The sequence below is a fragment of the Coturnix japonica genome, chromosome 4 (genome assembly GCF_054131305.1).
Source record: "Coturnix japonica strain WE chromosome 4, WE-NBRP24, whole genome shotgun sequence".
Classification (NCBI taxonomy): Eukaryota; Metazoa; Chordata; class Aves; order Galliformes; family Phasianidae; genus Coturnix; species Coturnix japonica.
In genome coordinates this window covers 74,992,565-75,004,582 of record NC_140666.1, presented here as the reverse complement: position 1 = coordinate 75,004,582, position 12,018 = coordinate 74,992,565, and the positions used below count along the sequence as shown (strand labels likewise).

Below are 12,018 nucleotides of genomic sequence, written 5' to 3'. Positions count from 1 at the left end.
TGTAAGGTCTTCTTGCTAACCCCAGCAACTGTACCCTACTAGCAGCAAACATGAAAGCAGTTGAAAGCAAGTCAAGCCATCAAAACATTTCTTTATCAATAGAGCTAATGTGCGATATTTAAAGATTTTTCTTTCTTTTTTAGCCCTACAAAGCTCTTGCCATTCAGTGACAAAGCCTGCATGAGTCACCCCTGCTCAGACATAGGCAGAATTGTTCATCTATAAGCAGCTTCACTTGCTGCAAAAGCAGCTGTTCGTTCATCTCTTGCCAGAAGTAAGGTTGACGTAGACCAGCTGGGCAGGATGCCCTCCCTCACTTTGGAAAAAGCAGAGAGAAGAATGCAGGGAAAGAATGTAAGAACAAGCAAATTATTATAGTTCTTTGTTTTTTTTTATATACCATGTATTATCTGGACTTCAGTGCCTGAAGTAACCCAACTGGCAGTACAGGAGAACTGATGAGCAAAACAGAATGGCTTCAGGAACAAGTACAGAATTTTATCACCAAAGTTAGAAGGGAGAAAAATCTGACACAGGAGGGAAGCATTAAACCTCTCAGAGAGATGGCAATGTTTTTTCAGACACTTCAAAACACGTAACCTGCCTTCAAAATAAGCTCTATTTCTCATTTTCTAGGAAAGTAAAGAATATGTCCCTAAAAAGAAAATACCAGCCTAAATTAATCCCTGTCTGATGTAATTCCTGACCACCATTCCCCACCCCTCTTTATTTAGTGATGTGCTGTTTTGCACATTTTGAACAGGGGCACAGCGGGTAGAATGACTCTTTTTGTATTCCATTCCTTAGGAGGGTAGTGAATTTAAATTCACTCTGAGAATACAGGTATCAGAAAGACAACCAGCTCGTATCAAATTAATTTGTAAAGGCAGGTTTGAGCAAAGCCAATTCAAGCACAAAGAAGTAGATTCGATAACACCAAGATCATGTCTTCAGAAGGAGTTGGAATAAGTAAATAACCTTGATATTCAAGTATGCTTTAATTGTACTACCTTTGTGTTCTGTCTGGATTAACAAACACTTGTTACCAATTCAGGACTGGCTTGGCAAAGGCTGTATTGATTCTGGAGAAATTGGTACTGCCTTTAACACTGCAGTATAGTTCAAACAACAGACAAACAGAAATTACCTGGGTAAGCCTTTGAAGACTTGAGCAAGTTACACTGATTGCTATGCATGTGACAAATTCAGGTCTCATATGGCCATTTCACCAACTCCATTCACATTTCTGAAGATCTTCATGACAAACAATGCATAAAACTGCTTTATCACATTATACTTAAGTTTGAAATAAAATTAAATGGAAAGAACAAAACTGACCTGACCAACTGAAAGAAAACAGTTTTTACTCACATCTTTAAATCCTGTAACTTTAAAGAGGTAGTTGAAGAAGTAAAGTTATCATTCCATGTTTCACTTATTACTTTGCGAACTGACTAAACTGGTCTCAGATTCAACCTTTCACTAGTTTGATCTCTGAAGGTACTTCTGCATTTGCTCCAGCTGTGAATGTTACACACATTTGGCTTGAGTTTAAATATTTCAATTAACAGAGACAACAGGAGTTTGATTAATACCAAATGGCAGATTTTGAGCAATGTTCCACATAACTTGCTAAAATTAGCAATAAAATAAATTGGTTATGTAACAGGATGAGAGCTTAGTACAAAGCTAAATATACATTTTTTTGATGACCTGCTCCATATTTATGTAGGGAAAAATATGCCTTCCTGGTTTTATCATCTACTAACATCTTCCATTTTCAGTGCAGTGAAAAATATCACATGCTGAAGATGAAATGTTTATGCATATAAGAGGAAATATCAATAATAAAATATATTAAAAAATAACCCTGATATTATTAAAGCGCGGCTGGGTGCAATGTTTATAATTAAGGACAAGTGAGCAAAAGGAGAAAATCAAAGTATCTAATGAGCTTCATTTACTGGTCTCCTATACAGGCTTTTTTTGTTTGACTGTATTGAGCATTTATTGTAATCCAAATGTTATAGAGCTTCTGTAACCCATTGTTTTGATTTATTTCTTTGTTTTCCTAAGAAGCAAATGCAAAACTCCAGCCCTGTTTACATATTCCAGTCCATTTACTGATAAATTAAGTTTATAATACCTTATTGTCCCCTTGCACTTCTCCGAGTCTCTGTTGAAGCTCCCTAATCTCTTCTCCAAGATGTTTATTTTGATCTTGAGCCTCACTCAGTAGTTGAGTAAGATTTGCCTAGAAAAGAAGCAAATATCAGTCAAGAGTTAGTGCCTAGGGTGAGAAGTGCAAGTGGTGATTGCAAAGAAACAGTAGGTTTAGCCCTTATCTGTCAACAATCTTTACTGTTATAGTTATTGGTATTCAGACTTCATGCTTCATTGGAGAGTCACCAGGGTTCCTTCATCTTTAATAGCAGAAAACACATATAGCACGCAGGCATATGCTCTTCCAGAACAGCACACAAAACCCAAACAAAATTAAATGAAAATATTTACACTAGTTCTGGCATCTTGGCTGTTGCCAAGAGAAAAGCATTGAGTACTTTGACAGTATTATATAAAGTTGCCAAAATTATAGTTTTAAACTTACATGCAATTAAACAAATGGCATAGCTGAGAAATAATTATGATCTAATTATGTTCTTTAGTAGTCTTTAAAGCAGATATCCAGTGGCACAAAACTTCAGACATGGCCTGATTTGTGGTGTTAGCACAGAGACTTCATGAAGAGCAGAAACGAAAGCTAGAAATGAATTCATCTGGAGGGGGAAAGCTTCCCAAATAAGTCAGAAGTCATCATGCATGTTATCTTACAAAGTCACTGAAATGAACAATCTGGTCTATAATTTCACAATTCCATCCACTTGATCTCTAACCAAAAAACAAGCAATATCCTTCTTTCCTACCTAAGATATTGAAACGGAGCAAATGCTACCACCAAATTTACTGTATTTTTTTTCTAAAAATAACATCAGAAATGCACAAATATTGACTTCACACGGGGAAAGTCTATAGAAGTGACAACTCTTCTAAGAGCATTATGGTCATAGCAGCTAATATGCAGTCTTTAAAGACATCGCCTATGCCAGCTATGTATGTCACCTATTGTCATAAATCTGAAGGATATAAAAAGAAACAGAATGAGAATTTTCAGCTTTTCTGAGGCAACATTTCTAAATTAGCTCTATGCTGAGTCTCTGGATTTGAGGCCAATGCATCAAATGACTGTTTCTTGTTCTCTGAATATTTAAGTTCAGTATTGGCGTCTCTACTTGTTGTTCTTTTTATTCCCTCATTTCTCTGTTTTGATATCTCTCTATGTTTTGGTCCTTACCTTGTCTGTTTAACTACTGGGTAGTCTCATAGGAGGTCTGTCAGGCTTTACCTTTAAATATTGTACACTACTGAATCAACACAGTTGCCATCCCTGCAATCTCTCTGTTTGCTAAATGCTATTTCCACACCTACTGTTTTATATTTAAGACAACTATTAACACAAATACAGCTACACACACATCTGATCATTTACAGGATTAGACTTTCATACACTGGTAAAAGGAAGTTGGCCCCAAACTCCAGCCAGTCTAAAATAGCAATAGCTTCTAACTTTTAAACAGGAAAAATAACTCAAGATAGTGATATCTCCTCCTAGATTCAATGATTCAAGCCTGATTCACTGCTACAGTTTCTGCCATCCTGTTGCTCTCAGTCCAATGGTTCAGAAGAAAGTACTCTGGAAAATTAATTGTATGTAACATTAAGATTAAAGTGTTTTTAAAACTACCGATAAACATAAAGACTGCAAATAAAATTGCGTGAGAAATGAGCGGAATGGTAAAAACTGTAAATACCCATTTGCAGGGCCAATATTACCTGCTTGTCATTTTATTTTCAAGACAACAATCAGAATTATTTGTGTGCGTGTGTGTGTGTGTGTGTGTGTGTGTGTGTGTGTGTGTGTGTGTGTTAGAAAATAAGTAAAAGTCATTTATGTACTGAATGAGCCAAGGAGCTTCAGAACGCATTGAGCCAACAGTTCTGATAGGTACTTCTTACTGGCTCTTTAGAAGAAATGATAAAAACAAGCCCCACCGTGATTACAGGAAATTGTATTTAATGTGAAGTACCCACAGCTTATGCTCAGATGCAATTTTTTTTGAAGAAAGCTGATTTTCAGTCAACTCAGTCCAACGACTAAACTGAACCAGTTGAAAGGAACACTATTTGCACAAACCCCTTTGAAAAAAAAATTCTATTTATAAAGACCCTTTTTATGAGTCTGAACAACTCCTAACACTGTAACAGCATATTTCAACACCAGGCAAGACCTCAGTCTTGCTAATCTGTCCTTACAGCTACAACATCAGGGTTCCAGCAGTCACTAGACAGGACCCAGCTTCCAGCAAGTGCAGGAAATGCATTACCATGCCTATACTAAATCCTCCTGCTCAGATTTATTTCCTTTAAGACCATTTCTCTGGCAGTGCGATTCTCTGCTGAATTTTATTTTTCAGTCATATAAATGACTTAACGTGACAAAAACCTTTCTACTTGAGACAGGTATTTTGGAGGAAACTTTAAACAAAGAATTTTAGACACCAAAATAAAACAGCTTCATTTAAGCTTACTAAGAGCATTACAATGAGCTAAGTATAGACTTGTTCCTTAATGCAAAGCTTCTATTATACTGGTGTTAGACTAAAACAACTGAGCGATGTCACAGGAGCAGTCTCTAGCAATTACTCATTTCCCTGGCTTAGAGGTACCATACAACATGTAATTTAGATTGTTCCCAGTTTTAAAGGTTTTGGCAAGACCTCATTAAAGCTCTCCGTTAAATGTGGATAGAAGGAGAATTATTTGATTTTCAGGTGCTCTGCTGGGCTTCAAGAGAGCCAGCCAAGAAGATACTTTGAACAACACCTGGACTTGGTACCAGTACTTTGGCACATAGAAGAGAACACACCATATGGTTGAAAGATGATAAAATTAACAATGGAGGACCTCTAAGAATGTATTTTATGAAGAAAAGGGAGAAATAGTAATCTGAGGAAGGAAAAAGGGGATTCATTTTTCCAACTGGCAACATCTTCTCAATATTCATAGAACAAATACAGAATCCACTTAGAAATTCAAAACAAGTTACTTCAGCAAGGAAGCTAAAGTTTGTTTCATTTACCTGCATAACTGAACTCTCAGAAAATTAGTCAAATTCAGCTTCCCTTTTGTCAGTTTCTTCAACAGTTTGATTCTAAGTGAAAACCTAAGAAGAATCCTGTGACTGTCAGAGATTTCACTTCTTTCACTCACGCTATTCAAAGCTGTATCTCCAAATGATGTAGATATTCGATTTTTAAGCTGTGGTTAAAGGAAGAGAATTGTGGGATGGCTTGGGTGGACCCAAGGATCATCAAATTCCAATCCCCCTGCCACAGGTAGGGTTGCCAGCCACTAGATCAAGTCCTAGATCAGATGGCCTGAGCCCCATCCAACCTGGCCTTAAACCCCTCAACGGATGGGGCATCCACAGCCTCTCTGGGCAGCCTGTTCCAGCACCTCACCACGCTCTCAGTAAAAAAACTTCCCCCTGACTCTTAATCTAAACCTCCCTTCCTTTGGTTTAAAACCATTCCCCCTAGCGCTATTACTAACTTCCCATGTAGAAAGTTGATTTCCCTCATTTTTTTACAAACTCCTTTTAAATACTGGAAGGCTGCAGAGAGGTCACCCTGCAGCTTTCTCTTTTCCAGACTGAACAAGCCCAGTTCCTTCAGCCTATCTTCATAGGAAAGGTGCTCCAGCCCTTCATGGCCCCCTTCTAGACCCTCTCCAAAAGCTCCACTTCCTTCTTGCGCTGGATGCCCCCAAACTTTGATGCAGAACTCCAGCAGGGGCAGAATAAAAGGGGATCATTCCCCCTTTTTTCACTTCTCTCACCCAGGGAAAGGGAAAGACACAGAGGTCTATATCCTTCTGCAGCCTTATCTTTTCTTGCCTCTGCAACAACCCAAAACAGCGGAAACGGTGTGTCTCCTGCTCTCTCTCAATGCAGCCATTTGTTTCACTAATTAACAAAGAGTATTTCCTTCAAGTATGCCAGAAAATCTCTCCAGAGCCTGGCCTGCCCCTGGTTTCAGTTTGGGGTACCCTTGAGCCTCCACAGCATTCTTCTACACATCTGCTACAGGAAGCTTGCCTGTATATTTCAGCACTGTCCAACCCCACATTATTGTACTGGACAAAAGAATCTATGCCAAAAATTGCTTTTTTTTTTTTTTTTTCTGCTAACCAAAAGCAAGTGCAACAAATGACAAAGGTGCCACTTGCAGTTGAGAGAAAGTGTGATGTGAGAGTGCCCACTGGGAATCACAGAATCACAGAATTGTAGGGGTTGGAAGGGACCTCTAGAGATCATCGAGTGCAACCTCCCTGCCAAAGCAGGCTCCCTACACCACGTCGCACAGGTAGGTGTACAGGCGCATCTTGAATATCTCCAGAGAAGGAGACTCCACCACCTCCCTGGGCTGCCTGTTCCAGTGCTCCGTCACCCTCACTGTAAAGAAGTTCTTCCGCACATTCCCACTTTTTTTAGCTAGGAAAAAAAAAAGAAAAAAAGCAATACAAATCAGAGCAGACAAAAGAGAAAAAGATTCAGTGGGATCATGAAGCTTTTCCACGTAGACTTCTGCTAAAATTCCCAAGACTATTTTGAGGATAGAAGGTTGAAGAGAGCCTTACTTTCAGCCATGGGCGAACATTTGAATCTACTGACAAAAATACCTATAAATATGAATTTACTAATGCAAATCAGTAAATAGCTGCCAGACAGCAAGATATCTTTGCTCATTACTGACCCACAGAATTTCAAGTCATGACCCCAAAGAAAAACTATAAATAACATGGAACTCCAAAAACGGTCACCTCTGGCATTACACACTACCCTTGAATTTGGATTCTTCAACAATTTTGCAAATCTAGCTGCACATACACAGTGTTATTTTTCTTCACACCACTTTAAAAAATGATGGATAGTAACACAGGCTTTAATATACCTCTCAATCCTCCTGCACATAAATCTTATCTGACATTTAAAAAAAAATAAAAGACTTTCTGCCTTTAGATGCTGTCTGAAAAAGTAATTTGGTCAGGGGGAGAGAACTTCCAAAATACCCTTAGAGTTAAAATATATTCTAAAATACAAACAGGTCTTACTCCTATACCACAGCTTACAGGCTTTCGTATTTTTCAGCCACACCTTCAAAGAAAGAACATTGAGTTATAGGACAGATGGGGGGAAAAAAGTGTGATGAAACATTAAGCACACTTGATTGGTGTGACTGATAGCAAATTTAATTGCAGTTTCTCCTGCAGTGCTTTTATATGATTGCAGTGGCTGAATTAATACAGAAAAACCTGTTTTGCTTACCAACTACTACTGTTCACCTACAGTTTCCTTACAATAAAGAAGCAAAAATCATCTTTCTTTTTAAGTTGAAAGACTATGTACAGAAGACTTCTAAATTTATAGGTCCTGGGCACATTAAATACACAAAATGGGTCATATTTCCCCAGGAAAAATAACAGCAAAAGTCAAAGCCTTGCCAAGCAGTCAAAAAAAAAAGAGAAAGAACACCTCTCTTCTTCTGTACATGCACTTCTGAGAACCAGGAAGGAGTCCCACCACAAAAGCACTCCAGTCAAAACTTGAAAGGGCTTTGCTAAACAAGAGCTTGCTAACATTCATATACTTACAAGATACTCAGCACTCCTGCTTCTAAAACTGTTCTTATTGAGTTGTTTAATAAAACAAGGACTGCCATACTAGGGAAGATTGTTTCATTGGTTTCACAAAAATGGCTGCTTCGAGACTCTAGGGACAATTTAAACTTTGTTATAATGCAGACAAAGGGAGAATCAAAGTCTCTTAAACACATTGAGTGCCTTGACTAATTAACAGAATATTTATCAAGAGTTTTCAGGTGCAGGGGTGTGACAAGTATCTCTGTTCCATCAAGGTAAGACACAGCAATCAGAAGAGCAGAGCACGTGATGAACATCAGGTCTGAACAGCACTCTAAATTTTAAAGAGCAACAGCCACATCTGTTAGAATCAGCGTTTTGTCTCTCCCAGCCTCATGCTCACTGCAAAGTCTACAGGTGGAAGAAACAACAGTGTCATTTCGAAAGACATAATTCGCAGCATGTCCAGGAAATTCTTGATTCTGTATACTGTCACCTGCCCCAATCAACAGAACACCAAATTTCAGCATGCAGAAAACAAAATCTCTTCCCTGACAATGCTCTCACATTCTGGAATCCATGGGAATATTGTTCTCTCAAGTGTCACAAAAGCAAGTGATCTCACTGTTCTGCACCTGCTGCCTCACACTGTGGCAGTCAAACATGCACCTATGAACCACAGCAAAGCACACAGGTCTCAATCTGGCACATGCATAATGTTTTTCATCTTCAAAACCTCTGAACAAAGGAGAAAATCACATTAATCTTCACAGCACTCGTGTGAGATAAATACAAAATGATTGCTTACCCCGTACAGTGCTTTATCTGAAGATTTTATCTCACAGGACTCCGAATGCAGCTTTTGTGCCTTAGCACAAGGCTAGCAAAACTTCCTGAATTCATTAATGAACAAATAGTCACAGTCATCTTTCTTTTTTCCAACTGTGTCAAAAACAGTCATAAGGCAATCCCAGAAGTTTGTTTTGAAACTGCATTGACAGTTGAGTACATTCAGCTGGAAGCAGAAGTGAAAAGGATCGAAATGGGTCCATTTGCAGCATGTCACAACATATTTCTATCTGGAACCTCCAGCCCTTCTGATGTTCTGCTTGGCTCCAAATGCCACGCTCATGAATTTATACATTAACAGAAGTCAAGCTGTCTAAACAAAGTCTCAGTGAGTGGTTAATGTGCTTCAGTGATGTCAATCATGGCTGAAGCAGTGAGAGTTCTGGCTTGAATGAATCACCTTGGGACATCTATGGATGGACCCTATAACAGGGTCAAGTACCACAACATTCAGGCAAAAGGCACACAGATTTTTATGAGCTTTCTGTTCTGGCAAAGAGATTAACTAGAAAGCTGTGCTTTGTAGTACAACTATGTCACCATTAAGTTATGAGACTTGTAATAGCGAGGGAGTTGTTAGCATAGGACCCTCTTCAAGGCTCAGCAGCTGCCTGGAAAACACTGACCCACGTGACTAAAAGAGAACCTATAGGGGAGAGAGAATGAGTACTCAACAAACATGTAAGGAAGATGCACTAGGATGATTAAGGAGTTGGACCATCTTTTATGCTCACATGAGGAAAAGCTGAGAGACCTGGAACAATTCAGCCTGGAGGAAGCTCAGGCAGGATCCCATCAATGTCTATAAATACATGACAGAGGAAATGAAGAAAAAGGAGCCAGGACTAATGAACATAAATTAAAATGTGAATTCTTTCCTGAACACAAAACCTGTGAGACACAAGAACGGGTCACCCAGAGGGTCTGTAGAATCTCAGACCTTGAAGATGTTCAAAACCCAGCTGGATAGGGCCCTGGGCAACCTGTTCCAGCTGACCGTGCTTGAGCGGGGGGTTGAACCAGATGATCAAGGGGTGACTTCCCACCTCCACCATTCTGATTCTGAGATGTTTAGTCCAATTTAATTTGGACTATTATCCAATTTAATTCACGTATTGGAGATACAAACATAAGCTCTCACCAGGGAACACATACTCTGCTGCTTTACTCTTGACACACAACAACAAAACTTCTCTCAGACAGAGTTATAGCGAAAACTTAAACGATGTAGAAGACAATAATAATCATTATAAATCAAGCTAGAAATCCCACTGATCTTTTTTTCTTTAAGTTTTCCAGCACTGCAACGCTGCCCAACAGATTCCTAGTATGTGTCATAAAATGTCAATGTCATCAAAATGTTCTGTATCACAAGCAAATGCATATACATGCATATAAATGCATATCACTGCAGAATGGGAGATGTTCAACTTATATAGGATGCACAACAGAGGCTCTGCAGGCAGACTAATATTTTAACATGCCTTTCAAAATAAGAAATGTCTATTGTTCACCATCTCTGGTGAATTCTAACATCAAAAATCAACTCTTCATTATTCCTGCCTTCCAGAAGCATTTAATCACACCATTACTTATCCAGAAATTACACCATACATCATATGACATCATAAAGCTTCATTACCTTCAGCTGCAGCAATTAATACTGAATGTTTGGTATAAAGAGGGGCCAAGAACACATTTCTAGCTCATAGGCTGTGACAGCACTACTAATGGTAAAACACCTACTGTAAGAGAAGAGATTACAGCAACACAATTTCTTGTTCCCACTTTTGCTGCTTGGCAGAATGGTACATATGTCGAGCAATCCTTAAATTATGTCAGAGATGTGTACCACCACACACATGGCCTCAAAAGGAAAAATACTGCAGAGTGCTGCATGTTATGATACCCTTTAAATGAAACCAGTCCTTACCCACTTGCTGATTGAAATTGCCCAGTTACATGAGCTCTCCATTCAAGAGAACTCCATGTTGTGACAAATGAGAAAATAATGCAATTGAAGAAAAGATGTTTTATGAAGTCACAAAGCATAATAAAGGTGAAAAATGAAGAAATGAAGGAGAAGAAAGTAGCAAATCTAACCCATCTATTACATTTAGGGTAGTAGACTTAAGTTTCAACAATGATTTCTCATTTGCAATGCAGAAACGTAACAGACAGCAAACTGTTCAGCATATGATGTTTTCATCTCAGTCCTGACTACAAGAACAGCATGTACAGTTGTGTCACACAAAATGCATTACAGGATCAGGATCTTTCATAAAGTGACTGCCGTAACAAACTTCTACCAGCACGTAGCTAGATTTTCAGGGCAAAAAAAAGGAACTGGAAAAGTCCAAGAGTTCTCCAAAGGAGAACATAACTCTTTCTTGAATAAGAAAAGGTACTCAAATAAATGCATTTGCAGTATCACAGTCTCGTGTGGGTTGGAAGGGACCTTAGAGATCATCAAGTCCAACCCCCGGGATTCGAGCCTCCTGTGTAGCAGAGCGGCACTTGTACCACTTGAGCCACAGGGGGGATTCGAACCCAGGCCTCCAGTGTTGCAAGCAGCATTCCTACCACTGCGCCACCGAGGCACACTGGAGTAATAGTGGGGAAAAAAAACAAAACAATTTTATTATGTTTCGGTGCATTTCTCAAAGTAAAACTATTCTCCTCCTGAGAAAGGTTGCCCTAACTGCTCCAGATCATACACCTTGTACACTATAGACACACTTCCTAAGAAAAAACTCAAGAAGAGCGCTAACAGCCTAATAATATACAGGCTATAATACATATTGTCCATGGGGAAAACCTCTAAAATGACCGTATCTGAGAATAAGATCTTCTTTCTTTCTCCCTTATCTAGCATGAATCATTATTTCTTCATAGAAAAAGACTCCTAGCTAGATTAAATGACTTTCCAAGCACCATGATGAAATCTGCCAAAACTTAACATAGTCAAGCATCTGAATTTAGAATAAATTCTACCAGTATTTAGAAACAAGTGTCAGCTTTATTTGTTTTGAAAAAAGTAAGAGGAATGAGAACAGCATCAATGGGATGCCGCCAAGTCTCCCTTCCTATTCATCTCTGTAATGACCCATATACTACATTGCTGATTTTATTTTTTTCCATATCATTGTATATTCTTCAGTCCTAATTTGAGTAGTGACAATGCTCAAACCCACATCTGGTCATAAGCTTTCATTTAGAACTGTGTTAATAGAATTTAAACAAATTACACAGAATAACAAGCACGTTAAATGATTCTGCACTGAGACGCTGACTTCTCAGCAGTTATTTGTTTAAGTGCATAAAGGAGTAATTACATTGCCTCCAAAAGTTTAGTTTAAAACAACCAAAACTCTATGACCCTAAGATTTTAATAAATGAGCAAGAAATACA

The 12,018-nt window shown here is 38.6% G+C and overlaps 1 protein-coding gene across 9 annotated transcripts in view; it reads right to left on the bottom strand.

Annotated features, from left to right (window-relative positions):
- CCDC149 (coiled-coil domain containing 149) overlaps positions 1-12,018 on the bottom strand; it is a 49,260-nt gene that overhangs the window by 27,398 nt on the left and 9,844 nt on the right. For all 9 annotated transcript variants that reach the window (XR_014945481.1, XR_014945482.1, XM_015862731.3 and 6 more), the window contains exon 4: positions 2,147-2,254. Coding sequence is in view for 7 of the 9 variants with exons in the window: in XM_015862731.3 (XP_015718217.2) it covers positions 2,147-2,254 (108 nt within the window). In the remaining 2 variants the exon portion in view is untranslated. The remainder of the gene's footprint in view (positions 1-2,146; positions 2,255-12,018) is intronic.